The sequence below is a fragment of the Podarcis gaigeae genome (genome assembly GCF_964106915.1).
Source record: "Podarcis gaigeae genome assembly, chromosome: 11".
In the NCBI taxonomy this organism is placed as follows: Eukaryota; Metazoa; Chordata; class Lepidosauria; order Squamata; family Lacertidae; genus Podarcis; species Podarcis gaigeae.
In genome coordinates, this window is record NC_139687.1 from 15586497 (window position 1) to 15608520 (window position 22024).

The following is a 22024-nucleotide window of genomic DNA, read 5'->3' on the forward strand; positions in this document are numbered from 1 at the left end:
ACCAGAGGAAAGGAATTTATTAATAAAAATAGGCTGATTTAGGCAACCACAGTTAATTCACTCCCATTTATTGCAGTGATCCCTCCCCAATACAGAGTAGTAACTGCAATACTCAAGTTGTTAAAACATTAGAAAACCCATTGTGTGTGACAGTTACAGTACAATATTATCAAAATATGACATGACATTTTCAAACTGTGGAATAGTACCAACCAAGCTCAATCCTTAAATTAAGACCATAGTTCATTTTTAAATAAACAGAAAAGCATATAAAACAAATTATGTAAAAAGGAAAGCCTAATACAAATGTAACAAATAAATAATTGATTTTTTTCAGCTACTTTCTAAACACTTCCTAATTTCATAAAATAAAGTTTCTGCTACAGAAATGGTATTGCTGAGTGTCAATGGAAAACAATTATTTCAAGTCATTACTGATTGGAACTTAAGAAAACATGGCGCCAAAAAGAAAAGATCAATTCATACTAACTAGAAATTGGAATGGCTATGTATCATAAAATTGCCTCTTGCTAACAAGGTGCAATTATGTTTATTGGAGTGTTAGAATAAATTGTACAATTGTTGTCTTGGTGTCTAGTGTGGTATGTGTGTGTGAAGTACTGAGAATTCTCATGTATGAAGTAACCTTTATTAATTTACAGACTACATTTTGCTCCCATCCATATATGCATATTTAGATAAATTTGATTTTTTTACACAGCACACAGAGAGACTTTTCATTTGGTTCCTTTTACAGATAACAAGCAATGGTTTTCCTGAATAGCAAAATTTTGAATAAGTGTACCAGTGCACTTTTTCACGATAGCAGCACTAAGTTCATGCCCTACTGTCTGTACATAAACAATGGGAACAAAAGTTCAGATTAAATGAATAATTTTATGCCCCTCATCACACCAATAAGCACTGCAAACTTGTAATTATCAATGCTATTACACATTGGGAATGCTTTTTAGGAAAAAAAAATCCTGTTCTTATTATAAGACTTTAAATTTTCTTTGAAAACTAGGTACTGGCATTGATTTACTCTACCTGGCTGCCAACTTGTATTGCACTTCTGAAAAGGGGAGAACACAAACAACATTGGTAAGACAATGAGAGTCGTAATTTACTAGAATGCTAATCACTATCTGCAAGAATCACCTTGTCTCAGTAACTGGGACTACCAAAATAAATTTGTTCGTTTATTCTGATCTTACACAGTAAAAAATATTGTGTATTCATATTCTCTATCTTCAATATCCAAATTACAGGTGTTCATTCTAGCCCACATTACCCCGTATTAATGCCAAGAGACTGGGAAAGGGTTTGAGGCAACTCTTAACAGATAATAGGCATAAGCACTATTACAAACTAGTGAATAAAACCTCAAGTGATTCTTCAGTAAGCAATTCATCGAGTAAAAAAATATAAAGCAGTCAAACCACACACACACACAAATTGAGGGCACACAAATTGGCAGTTCTTGAATACACAAGGTCATCACATACAAATTAAAACATAAGGTCAAGAGGATCAAACCTGAGTATTTAACAAGACTAAACATAGATTCTGACAACTGAATAAATTGCCCTTGGGACACCTCTAATAAAAATGTGGTCCATTTAAGCAGGTGAACAAACTGTTAACTTTATTTAGATGGTCCTTGAAAAATTGAAGTATCCTATTAGATGGCATATCATAAACGCGCCTGACATTTACATCATCATGTAACATAACTGCAGCTTCACAGTGGAGCTACAGAGTGAGGACTGGTCCACTAACCTTCAGCCAAAGTAGCCCAATAGGATATATATATATATGATGAAATCTAAGAGGACCCTCTGTCAATACACTTTAGCTTTATTCAGTGGTACAAATTGAAAAGTACAAAGTCCTAGATATCAATGTAACAAATTTGGTTGTTGTTGTTTTTTTTATTACAGCCAACTTGCTCCACTTTTTAGCTTTGTCTCAGATCCAACAGAGATCTTTAAAAACAAAACACACCATTCCAAACAATAGGAAACATACAACAATAAAACTAATACCTTTATGGAAGACCAGAACGCAGCATTTTTATTAAAATGGAAGTCTAAACTAAAAGAAGTTTGATCTAAAGTTTTAGCCAATGGCAGACTGACATTCTTTATAAATTTACAAAATAGAGTATATGGATGAAATTTGGTTAACTTCAGAAGGCACCTCAAGGCTAAAAGGCTTTTATAAATCTATAATCCTTTCACTGATCAAAAATAAACACTTTTATTGCTGCCGCTCAAGTAGCAAAGAAAAACCTGTTTATTCATTCTTCAGTCCAGCAAGAAATCTTCCCCATTAAGCAAGATTAAATTACAGAAGAATTAGAAGAAAACTGAAGCTTTCACAACTTTAGGAGTATAGTGACTTTCCTTGTGTGCTTTCAAGTCAGTGGAACAGTGAAAAAGAGTAGTCACTTTTTGCCTGTGTGTGATGTTAATATTTTAATCAAACATCTCAGTCTCTCCCACTTTAGGCACTAAAGTACCATTTCTTCACAGCTACATGCTGCGCAGTAGTGCTTAGGAATAGAAGGTAAGAACACTCTGATGATTCCCACGGACAAGGAGAATTGGTGGCAGGTCCTTTGAAAGAGCTTCGATCCACGCCATGTATAGTGCACTTGATACTGCACTTTTCCGTGCTACTGGCAAGCTCCTATAACCAAAAGAGGAATTAAACGGGGCATTTTGTCAGGTAAACAGCACAACCGGATCAGTTAATGCAAAATGTCTCAAAATTACCGAGATTGACAGCCAGCATTTGTATTTTATTACAGAAGATAATTTTAAAACGATCTGTTACCCAAAAGATTTTTGCTGCTAAATGATGCTTATTAGAAGCAGAAGTAGTATTAACAAACAGTACTCGTCGTTTGGAGAATTATCTTCCAAATTTGTCAGATATGCTACTTTGCTACCATTGAAGGCAAGGCTGTAATCCTGGATGGAGTTATCTGAGAGTAAGACACACGCGTACAGACAAACATGCACAGAATTAGATCGTTTCATTATTATTTTAAGAATTCTATCCCACCATTCAGTGCTACTAACCCCAAGGTAGGTTACAAGCATGTCAAAATCCTAAATACCATAACCCCCAAAAACTACCATGATTCTATTATCTACTACTGTAGCTGAAGCAATATGCTATCTCTTTCCAATGCTTGTTTCCCTCTCCCTCTTTCCAGCCTACTCTGCCTCCAAAAATATATTCCAGAGGTTTGGGCACCTTCTGGAACAGTGTAGATCAGGCATAGCCAAACATGGCCCTCCAGATGTTTTGGGACTACAATTCCCATCATCCCTGGCCACCGGTCCTATTAGCTAGGGATGATGGGAGTTGTAGTCCCAAAACATCTGGAGAGCCAGGTTTGGCCATGCCTGGTACAGATGGTTACTCTGTAAACTGCAGGGGGAAAGGAAATAAAAACATCTAGGTTTGCAGAACAGGAGTCTCTGCTCAATCCAACATTATGCTCTCAAACACAACAGGTGACATCCAACTAAGTCATACTCAATCCACTACTGATGAGTCCATCAGTTTCAATGGGTCTGCGCTAAGGTTAACAATGGTTATCACTGGCTACATCAGCATGGCTGCCACTTATTTCTGCTGCACCAACGACCCTTTAACTCCAAAGTCAGAGGCATTCATAAATGTTTTCAAGCATCTCTTGTTTATCTACCATGTAACTACTTTTTAGGGGGAAACCTAGAGATTCAGGGTCTTCATATGTATGTTTATTGAGAGAACTTTGTGGTGTCTAACTTATCATGATTACAGCAGAATTACTGTCACGGGGACATTTTTGTGAAAACCTAGCTAGGTATTTGCCTCACAGAAAGTCTGTTGCTATGCTCTAATCAGGCAGCACAACCACTGCATCATAACTTGGAGAATTGTCCCGTTTGTGAAATTCCATTCTGCGCAATCCTCAAGCCAACCCAATTATCTTTCCGTAGCCACCAAAATTATTAACAACCTTTCCCAAATAGTGGTGTTGATGCCAAGAACCACAGAAAGCAGTACTTACATAACAATTAGATTAGCTGTGCTTGAATGTTCTTTCAGTAATTCGTTTAACCTAATCTGGCGTTGGCTCTGCAATTAAAATGAGAACATTTTAAACAGCCCAAACAGCAATTTTTAAAGATCAGCAAGTAGTAGATTTACCAATGTAGCAACTCAAAATCAATACTATAGGAATGAATACTCAAAATGAATACTATAGGCCGTTTAAATATTCCTATGTGGAAAGAGAGTTACAAAAAATACCTTTGTTTTGTATAGCTCAATTTCATTATCCGTGATTCTCCAAGGTTCATCTTCTTTCATTTTATCTGCAACATCTTGCTCTTTATCATCTTCATGAAGTCGGAATGGCTCAATCATTTCTTCAAAAGCTGCAATGCTAAAGATTATTTTAACATACAGCTGGAGTTAATCAGTCCTCAGACTCCTAACTGAAATATTTGTACAATGAGACTTGCAACTAAGATGCTACATTAATTGAACAAGATAAATGTGACTTCTCTATTCCAAGCTAGACTGCACAATACAGACTTAAAGGCTGCACAACAGAACCACCGACTGGGATCCACGTTTGCTTTATGCAAACACCAAGGCTGCTTGCGCATTCCAATGGATTTTAAATTTTTGATAAACTCTCCCCACCTTTGGACAGCAGGTCCCCCTCTGGTATCATAAAATGCTGTGACAACTCCGCTCAGTTTCAAGAGAATGAATTTTCCCATGCAGAACAGGTGACTGTTTGAAAAACAAAAACTTAAGCCTGTGTAAGGCGACAAAATTGCCATACACACAATTAACAAGGATAATAGCTTTTTTGCTTTTAATGAGAAAGCGGCCAAAATCCTCCAGTTATTTGGGAAGGACGACACAACAAGGGGGAAAAAATGCCCTCCCTCCTCTTCCATTACTAGGTGATGCCACTGAATCCAAAGCCATCTCACTTATGCAACAGCCATATTATGCCTTTATGTTAGCAAAGCAATCTCCTAGATAGTGAAAGATTCCTTTGTGAATTTTTAAAAAACCAATACAATGAGTTCCTACGAAGCTGCATTTTTACCACCACAACTCAATTCATATGAGTAGGATAGACAGACCAGCATATTGCAAAACTTTCATTCACTTTTTCGCTCCATCGTAAATGCAAGCTGCTTTTTAAATTCTCGAGTTTCCAGCTGAATAAAAGCAGTCTGAGTTGCGGTGTGGTGAGGCGCTATTTGAAAAGAGGAATAGGAACATTTTCTTCAGATTTATAAAATGGGTACTTTATTGGGGCTTTCATAAATTGTAGAGTTGGAAGGGACCCTTTCCAATCCCATGCGGGAATCTTTTGCCCAGCCTGTGACTTGAACCCACAACCCAAAGATTAAGAGTCTCATGCTCAGTAAAACTGCAGAGAATGGATGCTGAATTGGGAAGTGCTGAAAGGCTGCTTTATCAACTCTTACAAAGAAGGTAGGAATATCAATATGTCAGCCCCAAGGTTGGTATCCCTTTTTTGCTGTTCTAGGGACACGTACAGGCAACCAAGACATGCTGCTTTGCTTCTCCACTGCACCAATAATGCTGAAGAAGGAACTGCAACAAGGAGGCTGCTCCTGTAGAGGGGGAAATCCGCAAAATTCTGTGGCCCCTGGGACAATCACTTCACACTAATGAATGGAATGAATAAATGTTCTGCTTGTGCAGAAACCTGCACTTCACACTTCACACTAATGAATGGAATGAATAAATGTTCTGCTTGTGCAGAAACATTTTAACTATTGCTCAAGCCATTTAATTTGCAAAAGAAAAATCTTAGTATTTATATTGCTGTGGGTTTGAGGAAAGGAGAGTATCAGGCAAGAGTTCCATCTGAATCTTAAAAAGTCTGGTGAGCATGAATGCTGTACAACTCTTAATTATGCTCATTATTTATAAAGGCTTCTTCATTTCTATTTCATCACCTGCATTTTTGCTTTCTTTACTATTTATGTTTCTTTCTGCAAATTACAGCACAAGAAAAACGCAGCTCTTTAAACCAAACATCTGAATACATGTTTAAATATTATAAAACTTTTCATGGCAACACATAAAATCACATACAGAGATCAGAAAAGATGCACAGACAAAAAAAAAAGGGCCCCGGAAAAAAAAAAACTGGAGGCAAAAAACAAGGGTAGAACTCCAAGCTCAAAGGAAACATGCCACTTAAATCGTCAAAAGTTAATGTGTTGTGTTTTTTTAATGATAAGCTATCCTAGTGCATAAACAATAGAAGGGTAGGGTGGAAATACCTAAGAATACAATAAATGAGTGAACAAAGTGTTGTGGCTTTTACTTTTATAAACTTAATTATGTTTCACACACTAGCTGCTGGTGGCAGCTAACTGCTAGTGTAAATTGTCAATAATATTTTGTGAAAAATATAGGAAATGAATGCGCTCTCTCTCACACACACATACAGAGAGAGAGAAACTTACTTTTCTTTCTTTGGCTTTGTATTGATATCACCAAGAACCATGATATCCGAGAAATCTATCCGAAATTTGCTGAGCAGTGTAGCCATTCTAAAAGCAATTTTTAAAACACAGTTAAATGTATATATTAAAACTGTACAGTCAAGATAGCTAAAATGGTTTGCATGCTTACAGAGGTTATCAGCTGGTTCTAAATTCTGACCACCAGATTATTTAAAAAGTTTGGATGCAATCCTACGGTTAGGAGTAAATGCCACTCTCTAAGTAGAGAGGCATATGACTGCACAGTAAACTTTTATAAACAAGTAGAAAATATTTGCCTCAAGAACCTTTAGTATTTAATAAGTTTCACAACAGAAACACAGGAGGAAAAAAGAAAAAAAACCCTAATATTTTAAAGTGGAATAATAAAATAAGCTGTATAGCTAAATATAAGACTGAGTTTTTGTATCAATGCTAATTATTAGGTCTGGTAAGTAAGAGTACTGATTTCTCCTAACTAACAATCAACAAATCCAAATGATTTGTTGCCAAATGATAAAAGAATTGTACTTAATGAAACTCACGCTCTTCTGTCGTGATCTATTCTGTTTATTTTTCCACCAATGAACACTCTGATCCTGCAGTCTTTCCACTTTTTTTTGGTTGTCAGAAGATACGGAATCAACAGCGTCAAGCCTACATGAATAAAGAATTCTCACTTTTGGTACTGTGTTAAGATTTGGCAGTATCAGAAATTATACACTACTTAGTTGCAGTATTATTATTTTTTAAAAAAGAACTTCCATCTTACCCCCATCATCAAAAAGCCACCATACGTCAATATTATTTTTCCCTTGTTTCTTCTGAAACTGAGAACTTGCATCAAGCAATTTTTGATCAGCCATGTTCAAGGCCAGACCTTTGGGATCTGTAGAATAGAGAAGTGGCATTTAAAAGGAAGCAAAGAAAGGCAAAACTTTATTCCTGTCTCAAATGCAGAATATGGGTTACTTCTGCTTCCAATGTTGTGGGAGCGTCATTCTGCTTGTGCAACAGGACACCCCTTTCTTCTCCCCTCCGGCCCTCGCAACCTTTTGGAGCAAGTTTTGAAGAGGCATGTGAGGCTGCAAAGGAGAAGAGAGGCGGGGAAGATCCACTATGCAAGCAATGCTAGCGTATGAGAAAACAACTATGAATTTGTAGAGCCATCAAGTAACACAACTGGAGATGGGATAGGACGCTCCCTACCTTTAACCAAGGGTGGCTAAGCTGGGGCATTTCAGATGTTAGTACATCAACTCCTACCAGTCCCAGCCAGCATGGCCAACAGGCAGGGAAGATTAGAAAAGTCCAGCAACACCTGGAAGGCCACAGGTTAGCCACGCCTGCCTTAAATCAAACCTCATGAAACCTGACGCAGGAGCTGTCCTAGGAAGGGCAGAAAACACATGGCATCCCTGCCTAAACACCCAAATAAAAGTTATCACAGCTTTGCTCCTGTACATTGATTTGTCTCCTTTTAGAAAAAGTCTAGAGTGACAGATTTTCCATCCGCACCAGCTTAACTCCCAAACCGCTATATTCAGCAGTGAATATAATCATTTCTCTCAATAGTGGTTCATTGTCAAAGGGGCTGGAGCCACTGAGAAACAAGGAGGTGTCACCATGCTCGTTATACCGGAGGTATAAAGAAGTACAAACTGGTTTTTTTAAAAATAAAAAAAAATTAAGAGGTACCTGCCTACCAAAAATTAAAATAGCCCAATGAACATGCTCAGTAGCTTCCAAGAATCACACAATATTATGTGTCGGTTGGGAAAATAGGGAAGGAAGATTAAGGTGGTCTTGGAGAGTAGTTTGGCCTTTTTCAGCCCCTCCAAACTATTGGTATCCCAGGAGGAAGACACTATTGTCTGGCAGGAACCTTGAAAAGGAGCTCTCCATTAAGAGAGTGAGGATACCTTGCAATATTTAACTGAAGGTATCACATTATATATATGCACCAGAAGTCATCTATGGGCACTCTCTCACCTGGCTGTAGCTGAAGACAACTCTAATATTTAAGACAGCATTACGTTCCAATTCTTTCCCCATCCCAAAAACTTATCTTGTCCAAGAAACCCACCCACCCAACCAGCAAGGTTCCCATGAGCCCAGCAAGTACAAACTATTATCTTCTTCCGAAGACATGTAAAATGTTATGATACATGAAACAAAGAGAAATTATAAACTGATGTTTACAGCATGAAAAAAAAATTGATTGAAAACAAAATATGGAAAAATGGCCTGCCTTTTTTCAAAAGTGGCTGCGTTGGAGTCTTGCCATCGTCGTCGTCTTCTGGATAAGGTTTAAAAGGGGGGAGGATTAAAAGGTTATTTTGCAGTATTAATAAAAATGTGGACTTTTCTTTCTTTTTAGGATGCAGCATGAAAAGCCAAACGATGAATGAATTCAAAGCAACTGTGTTCATGAATGTAAGTGATTAGCATGTTAACATACCACTTTATTTAAGACACACACAAAGTTCTACCACATATTAAAAGTAGCTACACTATTAGCATTTTTTTCCATTTAAGATCCCTTTTCACTCTCAAAAGGGTTTGGGCTAGAAAATAGAGATGCTTGCTGCAATTGAAACATTATTTTCCTAGCAAATATTTGGGGTGGGGGAAGAGATGGGAATGATATCAATAGTTAGTCCCATAGTTTCTCCTCAAGACAAGATGCACGACTTGTGAACTGCTTAAAGCATCTATAAGAGCAATTATTTAACAAAAGCTTTGCAACACTTGATGGTAAAAAGAAGTTCTAAGAAGTTTAGAAAAATAAAAGTCAAACACATAACATTGTTCAAATACCATGACCAAAATTTCTGTACACGTTTACTACTAAAGGACTAATCTCTGATCCTGTGGCTATCAGCTTAGTAAAGACATGTATGCTGTTGTGCCTCAATGCTCCAAGATGCTGTCTTACACACTGGGGTTCAAAAAATGGCTTGCCTAAAAGATGTAGTAGTAAGATAGTCTTTCAATGGGCCATCCTTGTTGTGTGGCAATATTCTTGCTAGTGACCGAAACACCAAAAAAAAGTTGGACCCCTAAAGTAAGGCTCCCACAAGCTTAAAATATCTTGCGGTGACACATGATGAAGACTTTGGATTGCAAATCTGACTTTGAAGTTTATAAAGGAGGACTATTATGATTTTTGCACTGATGCCAACAAAAATTCATTAAGTAAAATGTTACCTTTATGAATAGGAGCTTTTTCACTCACAGGCTTGGACGTTACTGTCTCAGTCTTCTTGCTATAGTCCACATTTACTATAATGTCTTTGGTTACTGGTGATTTCTCTTGGGACGACAATAATTCTTCTGTGAATATGAAAAAGATACTATTCAGTATTTTTGCAAATTAGTTTACAAGCTGGGAGACAACTCATAAGGAGAAATGGTCGGGAATAAGTTCAAGCAAGGACAAGGGAAAATATACTATAGTTTTGCAAAACTTTAGACACCATATGTCACAAGACCTCCACCACGTTGACAAACCTAAAGCTGTGCTTTGGCTCAGCCAAGTTCATGTAACAGGATTTAAGTATATTTTGTTCTTGCATGTAAATGGGGAAAAGAATGATGTTCACCCGGCGACTAGAAATTATTTAATAACACCTCCCCCCAGACACTTTAATGGAGCATTTACTGAAGTAATCAGTTGTTACTTCATCAGGCACTTAACACAAAACTAGGCTGGAATCAGAAGGAATGGGACACTCAATATACTTTTGTCCCAGGTATAATTTGCTAATTTCTCCCAAAGACCATAGATTAATTCATGATGGACAGTGTTAAGTAAGGGTTACCTTGCCCTTGAAGGTGAGAAATATCCAGACCTTCCCTCAGACGGATAACTACTACTCCATACTGAATGTCAAAGGCATCGCTGTAATAGAATAAACACATTTTGGGGAAATATATAAGCTTCCAAATATCAAGTGATTAACTTCAGCTGTAAGGACAAGTACTCTGATCAGCAAAACCAGGCAGAAAGAGTCTCAAAAGGTAATTCCAGCTCCTGAAATGACCACGCTGTTCCTACAAAGTGATTAATGAACCAATTTAAGCTAAGGTGCCATGTGAATAATTCTGGCAGGCATGCAGCCCTTTTAGAGTAACCCCCCAACTTCCGTCTCTTCCTTTATTCATGGGCTGCCCATTGCCAAAATCAACATCTCTTTTGGCACCATTTTGCTTTGATGGCAATGTGATCCCAGCTGGAATAAGAATGTTACGGTATTGTAACATATCCAGATTTGGGCTGTAAAAGGTGGTCATGAAAATGGGTGCATGCTTCTGTCCTTGCTGAAATGGAATAGCTGCTTACAATTTTTCCTGAAAATAGTGCTAAACTGGGCACTATCAAGTGGTGGGTCAGGACTCACTAGTGAGTAGTGGCCTGATTCAACCTGGGTTGCAACAAGAGCACTACTACCAGGCAAATATATATTAAAAGATTAAAGAAATGAGTCCCCAAATGCATGTTTGGGTTAAAAGTGGGTTCTGGGTCTGAAAAGGTTGATGATACATGAATCAGGACAACTGGTATATGCACTGGACTATGAAAGCTGCATCTTCGCAGTCGGGCATATCGTTAACCTTCTTCTACTCACTGTAATAAGTTGATGTAGGTTTCAACATCGTTCATGTCAGCCGATTGCCAATCTTTCTTAAATCCAAGAACAAGCGTGTTTGGTTTCATTCGTCCCAAACCTGCAGCCTAACAACAAAAAAACTCTACTTAAATCTTAGGGAGGTTATATCTATATGTCTGTAAAAAAAAAAAAAGTAGGCTACATGAAAAATGGGAATTTCCTTTCTAGTCTAGTGATGAAAGTGGTGGGGGGAGATGAGTAGGAGAGAACATCATTTTCCTGCCCTATCTAGTAATATAAATAATATAGTAATAATCTAGACCTGTTGGAGATCCTATGACATGCTGTGGCAACATCTGAATGTAGTCTTTACCATTAGATAAATGGCTCAGGATGGGGTAAGAAAACTGGCCTTGCGAGCGAATATAGTCCTCTTCTTTTCTTCGGGTGACAGTTCCCTTCTTCCCTATAGGGCACTAACTCAAAACCTGCGTGCCTTCGTGAATATTACAAACCCTCACTGTTGGCGATTTTTCCTGACTGGCAGCACCCACACCATAAGGATCTGGGCCATCAAACTGTCTAGCTATCAACCCAGTATTCCCATCTCCTTGGACAGGACATGTGCCTGCTACTGATGTGAAAGCCATCATGTTGCTTTCCAATAGAGAACTGCATTTATGTTGCAAACCAACAGCAAGGAGTGGGGAATTGAAGGTGGTTTAACCGCTTTACCCGAAGCCCTGCTGAACTCATTAGCCAGGAGGAAGTAAAGTGAGAGCAGCATTCTCCCCCAATCAATTTCTTTTAAAAAAGAAGTTCCCCTCTCATTTTTTCCCAACGGGGAAGAAATGAATGCCAACAATTAATATGTCTTCTTGGTCCCCAAGGCAGTGGGAGGATGAAAGACCTCTACCCCATGAACTGTGAGGGTCAGAAACCTTTAGAATTATCTCCAATGAAACATGAATAAGGTTAACAGAGAACTGGGTTGCAAGAGCCCTGCTTTTCTATGGGGATTAGAGAGGGCAGGGTCTCCACTTTTTTAAAAAAACAACAACTTCCCAATGCCTGGAATGTTATAGCCTTGCTTTCAAACCTAGAATCCCAGGACCTGATCAATTTCTGACCACCTTTCTCCACTGGACAAGTTTGTTACTTTGCAAAACTGAAATATATATTTATAAAATTGCGGTGTGTACAATGCAGCTAAAAATACAGTGCTCAGAGCAGATCACGAAGCAGCACAGAACTCCACACTTTATATGACCACTTACCTGCATTAGGTATTGCGCACCATCTCTCAAATCTTCTGCATGTACTGGAGCATAAAAGGCTTTCATTTTATTTTTAATAAGCCACCGCTGGTACCTGGCCAGGTCTGTTGACAATTCCTTCATGGCCTGCCTGCGAGGGCCCTATGAAAAAAGGGGGGGGGGGAGCACACAATTACAAAGACACAGAAGCACGTTTTGGATGACATCTTTAAGTGAGGATTTCTTACAGAGAAAAATAATGGGCTCTTTTAGTGTGGCCAATTCAAATGAAATGTTATTGCTTAGACCAGTTGCCAGATAACGTATCAGAATCAGTACCCTGACAATGAACCAAAACTTTTAAAATATTCAATTCTGCTACTTTCAAATTAGAGGGTACACTTTTATTTTAAATCTTCATGCTGCTTGCTGCAGAAAAGACCCCATTTAGCACTTTAAAGTTTTGGTATTTGTAGGGCACTACCAATTTACTTCTTATCAATTATTTGTGCAATTCACCCACCACTTTCCACAGATACATATATACATTTACATACCGTATTGGCCCAACTATAAGCTGCACCCGCAAATAAGCCGCACCTTTAAAATTCAAGGCTTATTTGCAGGTGTGGCCTGTCTTCCGGCACTACCGCCCTGAATGGGGAGCGCTTGCCACCCCACTCCCCAAGCCGGTGCCTGGCTCCGAGCACACTGTGCGCCCATCTCCTGACCCTACTGCGCTGAACAGGGGGCACCGGCGCTCGGCTCTGAATATAAGCCACACTTGAACTTTTCCGTCAGAATTATTTTTGGGAGGGGGAGTGTGGCTTATATTCGAGCCAATACAGTACATGCAGGCAATACATTATCAACAACATCCCAACCTAATACTTCTACGTTTCAAGTATTTTCTTGTATTATGGTATTTTTATGAATCCAGCGCTCTTCTATAGGCACAGCTTTCCCCAAAGCGTACCCCAATAACCTAGCAAATCTCAGCTTTTCCTCTTGACACATCATTTTATCTGTATGCTTGCATACTACTTATTACACAGATATAGATTGTTTTCCAAGTGCTATGGTGTAAGAGGAAAATAATTATTCACAGACTTACCATATGTATGTGACCGCAGATCATCAATCCTACATTCTTGGTGAAGGCATGTACTAGATGAAGCAAAGCCGGACGTGAGCTTGGAGCACCACTCATTACAAGGCATTGTGGCCTAGTTTTAGATGAAAGAGAAAAATTGGTGCGTACATTCATTTCTCACAGGAACCCAATCACAAATGTTAATAAGCTAGATACTTAAATACCAATGTTGTTTCTTTTGTTTCTGTTTCTATCATATGTGGGCTTTTTGCATTTTTTTGTCGTAAATTGCCTTGTGATCCTTGGATGAAGGGCGGTAGACAAATGAAATGGGGGGGGGGGGGAGAGATAAATGTTGGCTGCATAGAATATCGGGGAATTAGCTCATGATGCCATGATGTTGATGCTGAATAACATTAGCTCAAAGGAACAAACATTACAGACAAGCTTCTTTCTGCCCTATTACTACTCCAAAGAATGCCTCCAGAAAAGTTGTTGCAACAGTGCAAGCACATTAAAGGTAAAGGGACCCCTGACCATTAGGTCCAGTCATGGCCGACTCTGGGGTTGTGGCGCTCATCTTGCTTTATTGGCCGAGGGAGCCAGTGTACAGCTTCCGAGTCATGTGGCCAGCATGACTAAGCTGCTTCTGGCAAACCAGAGCAGCACACAGGAACACTGTTTACCTCCCTGCCGGAGCAGTACCTATTTAACTACTTGCACTTTGAGGTGCTTTCGAACTGCTAGGTTGGCAGGAGCAGGGACTGAGCAACAGGAGCTCACCCCGTTGTGGGGATTCGAACTGCCGACCTTCTGATCGGCAAGTCCTAGGCTCTGTGGTTTAACCCACAGCGCCACCCACGTCACTTTGCAAGCAGATTAGAATACACTAAATGCTGTGTGAAACCACTTTCTGTGCTTACTAGACAAGAGCTATAAATTGGTCCTCACTTTCAGAACATTCTATTTCAACAGTCTGCACTGATTCACTGATAGTTATACTCTATCTCAAAAGTTCAGCCATATTGTCAAACATATATTGATTTTACCTGAAGTTTTTCACGTGGTCTTCCACACCAGTAAGGCGAACAGCATGCTGCAATGCATTTAGGTAAGTCAAGGCTTGAGTTGAAGACCCCCAATTTACATCTGTAAAAAGAATGGTTTTTCGTTAAGACAGAAGAGGTCTTATTTCAGAATGAACACAAAATGTGATATTTTAGTCACACTATTTGTACTGCTACCTTGGCAACTGAGCTAAAATCACAAGCAGTTTGGAAGGGAGCATCCAAGTTATCTAGATTAAGTCTAGTTGTTTCAGTGTTGGGAGTGTTTAGGAGGAAATATTATTCCCTAAAATGGGAGAGGGTAGCTAAAGCCCCCTAAAGTATTTTGTTAGCAATTAGTGACAATGTGTTTTTAGAGTCAAATATAATGTATTATGAACATTTGGCAAACTTCATTAGGCTTGCTTGAAGTCACCAAATTTAAGACCCAAGATCTTAATATAGAACCTTTTGAGATCATGAAAATTATCAATCAATTTTGTACACTCTCTCACACTACTTCTGGTCACAGCTGTGTCTCTTGCCTTAGAAAAGGGAACGGATTAATAACCTGACAAATGTTAATTATTACTGAAGCACTTGTTGGTATCCGTCTGTCTTGGGAGACAATGGAGCAGTGCACCTTCGGGGGGTAAAGTCAAAACGTTGTACAGTTACAGCAAAGCCCTGAGATTCATAATGTAAGAGCTTTCATAAAATCCATACATAATTAACTTTTAACACTGAAGTTCGCTGTTCCTATATATGTTTGAGATGTACAATAATTTTTGTGCCCCCCCATAGAAGCAATGGCAGGTCACCATCCAATTATAAAAGTTTTTAAAAAACTGCAATTAAGTTTATGAAGTCACACAAAGACATCAAGCAATATTTGAAAATAAACCCTATTGAGGAAATTTGTTAGCCTTGGGAAATATGGGCTACTTTAAAGGAACTGTTTGTATTCTGAATTTGTAATAAGCCTTCAACTTATTCAAGTTGTCTATTTTTTATTACTTGCCTGGGGGCCAATTCAGATGTAATATTCAGCATTCACATGACAACTTTTTGAAGTGACCCTATAGCTTTAACCATATAAAATGTTTATCTCAGAATGGGCTAACCACCTTTTTTGTGGTCAAATTCTGAGAGCAACACTAATTCATCTAAAAACCCCTAGACATGCAGAGTTGCCTATGGGGGGTTGCATAAGAAGTACAGACTTGTAATTCCAGAAACCTCCAATATTGTCTAGCGCTTCATGTTAGCTTCTTCTCTTATTTTAATGATGAGAATAACCTTTGGAAAGATCTTATTCCTTTTTTAATTTTAAAGATGCAAGCCAATTGGGGAAATAAAACTTTTTTCTTTTCTTTTTGTAAAGCACTCAATGTATCTCTTGTTCTAGAGATAGCCATCATTGGTGGACACATGCAATAGCACTGTGGATTTGTCTGCCCCTCCCTTGCTCCCAGTGTTCCCATTACACATGAAAACCTCCCCTTACAAACAGAGACAGACACACAGCGAAGAACACCACACACTCCTTGGACAGAGCGGTGCACTTTAAGGGCTAAATTCATCATAAGCTGAACTTGGAAAGCGCATTCTATGCGCTGTAACTTCAGAACAACCCTAAATAAACTGTTAAATGAATATAGTGGGATTCATATGAGGGTGGTTTTTTCCTCTTTTGTTCCATACCTCCCTTGCTGACATGCAATGGCAATGAAAAAGTAGGTGAGTTGGTAGAGTCCTGACTGCTCACTTCAGAGAAGGCCTTCTCACCAGCTCAATCCTAACCACCAATACTGTCTTTCATGTCAGAATCCACAGATCAAAGACTAAGCTATCAAAATAGGTTTCTTAATACTATTCCTTTTCTAGTTTGTCAAAGTGTTTCTTTCAAGGACACTGCACTTTCCCACTTTTGCCACACAAATATTTAGGGTTTCCTAAGGAAAATGGCCACCAAGCTCAAACACTTTCTGAATATCTACCACTTTCCCTGTCACCTTTTAAACATGGTTAATACAATTTACAGAGCCTAGTCAATTTTATTTTGCTAAATAGCACTGAAGGGAAACAGAGGGGAATCATGTACTGTATATGAAGTAGACTGAATATGTTTAAAAACAGCATTGAATCAAACCATAAATCCAGTCATTGGCCTAATGTCTCCTAGACATGCACCCACCTGGCTTCTTGTAAGTTACATAAATGTAGAGTCCTAGAACGATGACATATGTGAGGAGTGCTGCCCACCAGTTAATGACAAACATCACTATACAGCAAAGTATTGCTCCAACTAGAGACACCCACATGTTGTAGTACTTAAAAGCAGGACGCCAGCCTATTCAAAAAGCAAACACAGAAATTAAGAGTACAAACAGAAAGCTTCCCCTTCAGTGTGGGTCCACAACCCCCACGTCCCCCAGCATTTTAATAGCAAAAACACATGTAAGTTCCCAACATTCTGGTTATGTGTATGATATGCACATGATTAAATACCAACAAAATAGAGCAACGGATGAAAAGGGGTACATTGCCTTGGTCTGCACATTACACTAAGCTAAACCATGGCTTAAATCTGTGTCTTCGAAGAGGAGATCACAGCTGCTGAGCTCCACCTCTGGGTCTTCCCACTGCTACACTTTCAGGACAGCATTCAAAACTCCCTTTGTTCCAGGCAGATTTTGCAACAGGGAATTTCATTAGAGCAGTGTGCCTAACATTTAATATTAAAACTGCAGTGTGGAAGGAAGGGAGGACCTTTTTCTGCCTCCCCACTTCCAGCCACTCTCTTAAGACCCTCTTAAAAATATTAGCGGGGCAGACAGGGAAAGCGTGGCTTTGTTTGTTTTTTCAGTCTTCAGATGAGGCCTAGACCATGTGAAAAAAGATTTTTGCTGAAGTTCATTTTCAGCTTTATATTTTTGTTATAAAAAAAGCGTGCCTAGACATTCCATTGCTGCGGCCATAACCTAGCTTGAAGGTGCCATTTAGCTCCTAGCTTTCATATCTCAGTTTCTAGCACTGTTTCATGAGCTAAGTGATAGCTTGACAGCATATTGTCTGAACCTGACCTCATAGTTTGTCTTGCTCCAGACAAACCATGAGCAGCTACCAAAATTTGTCCTGGGGCTTACCGCTTGTGGTTTGTCTGCAGGGAACAACCAAAGGAAAAGTTTCACTACCCTTAGCAAAAACACAAGTTGAAAGGAACAGAGTTAAGGGAAAACACTCAATTATAGATGGTATAAATACAGATAATATTCCGTAAGAGAAAATGAACAGTTCAAAGGAATGTAAGGAAAGCACTTCTTTATCCGGTATAGGCCACTGCCAATGAAAACATAACTAAATTCAATTGAATTAAAACTAAAAATGTACACTAATTGTATTCAACTACAGTAATTGAATTAAAACTAAAATGTAATGGTCAGATATGGTTCAATATTTAGTCTTCTTCAGTGGCCTGCTACTATCCTTATTCTCCTATTATTTACCTGGAACATGCAATCACTTTCAAAGATCAGTTAATTTCAGTTCAGACATCCACTTTGAATCAGACAAACCACAGACCCAGGGACACAGCAGTGGAAGGAGGATCAGAGGAGGAGCACAGCAGCCACAATCTCCTCTCCAGGAACCTTCGTTCTCATGTCTTTGCACTAAGCAATAGTTTGGCTTAGCATTGCAGGTAAACCAACCCAGAGTGCATATCGTAAAATTTCAAGTTGCTTTCATGCAGATTTGCTATCCACAATCTAGTTAGTTGAACAGTTACACTTTTAAAAAAAAAATCAAGTTCAACATGTTGTGCAATTACTTAAATTATAAATTAAAGGCATTTTAAAAAGATGCCTTTGCCGTCACTGATTTCAAATGATCAAGAGAAGCAATATAAAATTCATACCTGGAGACTTTGCAAGAGAAGCATGGAATACAGAGAAATTAATTAAGGCATAGGAAGCCAAGAAGAAATTGGAAATAATGGGAGCGATTACATTCAGTTCAGCTGTAAAAAAAAAAGAAAGAAAAGAAATGGAGAATTATATTAAATTTTACAATAAATAGCTGTGATAAGAACAGAATTGCTGCTTGGAGTGTGGGCTCTCTGCAGTCCCTCTCCAAGATTATGCGATGACTTAAACGATGGAAATTCATTTCCAGAAAATATGGCAATGGCCGCTATTGGGAGGGATTAGAAAATATTCATTTAAGATAAGGCTACTAATGGCTACTATTAATGATGCCTATATATTACTTGCAGAATCAGAGGCACCTATGCCTCTGATCACCAGTTGCTGGGGAAGAACAGCAGGACAGGGCTAACTGCCTTCATGCTTTACTTGTAGCCTTTCATAGCAGCTTGTTGGCCACTCTAGGAAACAATGGTGGACAATAGGGATAATTCAGCAGGGCTCCTATGTTCTTAGTTTCCCCAAACAGAAGCCACCAACATTAGTGGTTTGGGGTACATTCCCTCTCCATGAAACAGGCTATGTATCCTCTATTCATACTGAACCAGATAATTATTACATGGGATTAGACAACAGAGACTGTATTAGATGCTCCAGATAAACTTATACCACAGAGAAATATCCCTCTTTTTAAAATGGTGTAATAACCAACCAATTAATATGAATCCAAGAGCAATCAAGAAGGTCAGCAGATATCCTCGTAAAGGCTCGTTATTCTTCCCATAGCCTTTAGCAAACATCAGGAAACCCGGATAAATATTGTCTTTACACAAAGCCTAGAAGAAGAAGAAAAAGAAGATGATGTTAATTAAACTATGGTCACATAGATATAAATCGATGCATCAAATCTGAATAATGCAATGGCATGTGAAGAATGTAATTACCAAAAACTGTAGTAACTGCAGACATCACTAACTCAGTGAGGTCTTGGGTACCATGGGAAAAGTTAGATGGTGAACAGCGGAAGTCAGCTTTACTACAATTTAGTTACCTTTATGCAAGCCTAAATCAAATTGGTTTCAATATGGAAACTGAGTGCCTACACATCTTAAGATCCGAAAAACAGTCAGCGATTTGGGGGAAATAACTGAAAAAGTGTGTTAATAGAATACATTTGAAAGCCTTGATTTCTTAGTTTAGCTATGGGACCAATCCAACAGTATATTGAGAAACAGTGAATAAACATCACGTCCTTAGGATTTAGAAAAGTAATGTTTGAAAATATATCCAAAATTCAAGTTTGATCAGGCTTGCCACAAACAACTCAAGATTCTTACCTGGAAGATTTTAGGTGCGCTGACGAGAGATGCTAATGCTGAAGAAAGGGTGGCGGAAAATATACCAGCTGATATCAGAGGTGCAAATCCTGATACCATGCTCATTACCTGGAATAAGAATGTAACTTTAACAAGGGCAGTTTAAAAAAAAAACCAAAAACCAAAAACAAGGCCAGTTCAAACACTTTAACACATTTGTTGCAACGTTGTGTTAATATGAAACAGCATGCACAATTTTCAAACGCTATGACAACTATTAGAGCATTCAGAGAAAGAAAGACTCTCCTCCCTGAAAGAGAGGGGAGTGGTTGTGGGCGGGAGCCCGAGCACCGCCCAGCAGGGGGGCATTTGCCCCCTGCCTCCAGCTCACCTGGCTGGTGCTCACGCCCCCTCCTGTGGCCATCCAACCAGGTGCCACAGAGGGGGCGTGTTCAGCAGCCTTTTGCTGCAGCACTAGCCTCTCCCTGGCCTCATTCCTCATCGTCGTCCCGTGGCGAGTCATCTCATCAGGATCTCCTCTTCCACGTGCCCAGCTGAGCGACCACGTGGAGCCTGTACTTTGAAGAGGACTTTTTTAAAAGGGAGTTTTCGCCATGTGGTTGCTGTTGTCCAAGCTAACCCCCCTTGCCTGTACCTTGCATTTCCCTAATGCTTCCCCCTCATTCTTCCTTATTTTCTCATTTAGATTTCCAAAGCCTATTCTCATTGTTTCCGTCTGCTGAGCTTATTTAGTTCCGGAAATTCTACGTTACCCTTTAAGACTTTACTTCTAGTGTTCTCTGCCTCCCGACTATACTGCCTAAAGTCCTCCTTTTCTTTTGGGTTTCGGCTCGGGTGGCAGTTAGGCATTGGAATAATGTGTTGTGGTGTGTCGAAGTGCTAGGTGTGGCCATCGCCTATGCCTTCAATGTTTAGGGGTATTCCGTTAAAGGAATCTGGCGGTCGTGTATTCTGTCCGATGCCTGCTTGGCGGGAGGCCATGGCACGACCCTCGGTGACAGCAGGAGGTGAGCCTATAGTTGGATCAGCATCAACTGGCTCCACCTACCGGTGAATAAACCCACTTGTTTCGATCCAATGCCTAAGCCAATACCTTTTCATTGCTGTAATCAATAAAGTTGTGGCCTTTTCTAGCCCATTAACCTTATATCACGTGTCCTTGTGTCTTCATTTCACTTCGCGGGGTCGGGTCCTCGAACCACAAAGACTCTCCTCCCTGAAAGAGAGGGGAGTGGTTGTGGGCGGGAGCCCGAGCACCGCCCAGCAGGGGGGCATTTGCCCCCTGCCTCCAGCTCACCTGGCTGGTGCTCACGCCCCCTTCCTGTGGCCATCCAACCAGGTGCCACAGAGGGGGCGTGTTCAGCAGCCTTTTGCTGCAGCACTAGCCTCTCCCTGGCCTCATTCCTCATCGTCGTCCCGTGGCGAGTCACCCACCCTCCACTCCCTTTTAGTTAGGGCCTAGGTCATTGGCCTTGCTATGGACCTTAGGTTGGTCGCCCTGGTTGTCCGGGGGGCCTGGTAGGAGTTTTTCCATTTGGCATTAGGCTTTTTGGTTTTTTCGCCTACCTCGTAGCAATCGTCACAACTTTTTGTGGTATTGGTGGGTAGGTTAGGCATTGGAATAATGTGTTGTGGTGTGTCGAAGTGCTAGGTGTGGCCATCGCCTATGCCTTCAATGTTTAGGGGTATTCCGTTAAAGGAATCTGGCGGTTGTGTATTCTGTCCGATGCCTGCTTGGCGGGAGGCCATGGCACGACCCTCGGTGACAGCAGGAGGTGAGCCTATAGTTGGATCAGCATCAACTGGCTCCACCTACTGGTGAATAAACCCACTGTTTCGATCCAATGCCTAAGCCAATACCTTTTCATTGCTGTAATCAATAAAGTTGTGGCCTTTTCTAGCCCATTAACCTTATATCACGTGTCCTTGTGTCTTCATTTCACTTCGCGGGGTCGGGTCCTCGAACCACAACTAATATTGCTTTACGAATAGTTAAGTGTCTGAATTTCCTCATTTCTTGTTCCTTTCTCATCTTTTATTGTTCTATATTCTAATCCTTAAGGCAGGGACCATGTTGCTTTTAAATCTTTGGACAGCAACCAGAAACCATAGATGCTTTAAAATAAAAGCAAGCAACAATGATTTGAATGATTTGGCTTTGAAGAATAAATCTCTTCTGCCAATGAGTTATTTGGGGGGAAA

The 22024-nt window shown here is 39.7% G+C and overlaps 1 protein-coding gene across 2 annotated transcripts in view; it reads right to left on the minus strand.

Moving 5' to 3' along the window:
• SLC12A2 (solute carrier family 12 member 2) overlaps window positions 1-22024 on the minus strand; it is a 52874-nt gene continuing 30850 nt past the window's right edge. The window contains exons 11-27 of one of the 2 annotated variants that reach the window (XM_083702220.1): window positions 19823-19930; window positions 19198-19321; window positions 18479-18580; window positions 16757-16912; window positions 14563-14662; window positions 13535-13646; window positions 12442-12582; window positions 11183-11289; window positions 10376-10455; window positions 9762-9887; window positions 8803-8850; window positions 7324-7440; window positions 7097-7208; window positions 6534-6620; window positions 4315-4450; window positions 4073-4140; window positions 1-2694 (exon numbers count right to left, since the gene is read on the minus strand). In XM_083702220.1, the coding sequence (XP_083558346.1) occupies window positions 2559-2694; window positions 4073-4140; window positions 4315-4450; window positions 6534-6620; window positions 7097-7208; window positions 7324-7440; window positions 8803-8850; window positions 9762-9887; window positions 10376-10455; window positions 11183-11289; window positions 12442-12582; window positions 13535-13646; window positions 14563-14662; window positions 16757-16912; window positions 18479-18580; window positions 19198-19321; window positions 19823-19930 (1860 nt within the window). In that variant the 3' untranslated portion in view covers window positions 1-2558. The remainder of the gene's footprint in view (window positions 2695-4072; window positions 4141-4314; window positions 4451-6533; window positions 6621-7096; window positions 7209-7323; window positions 7441-8802; window positions 8851-9761; window positions 9888-10375; window positions 10456-11182; window positions 11290-12441; window positions 12583-13534; window positions 13647-14562; window positions 14663-16756; window positions 16913-18478; window positions 18581-19197; window positions 19322-19822; window positions 19931-22024) is intronic. The other variant, XM_083702221.1, reaches the window with a different exon arrangement.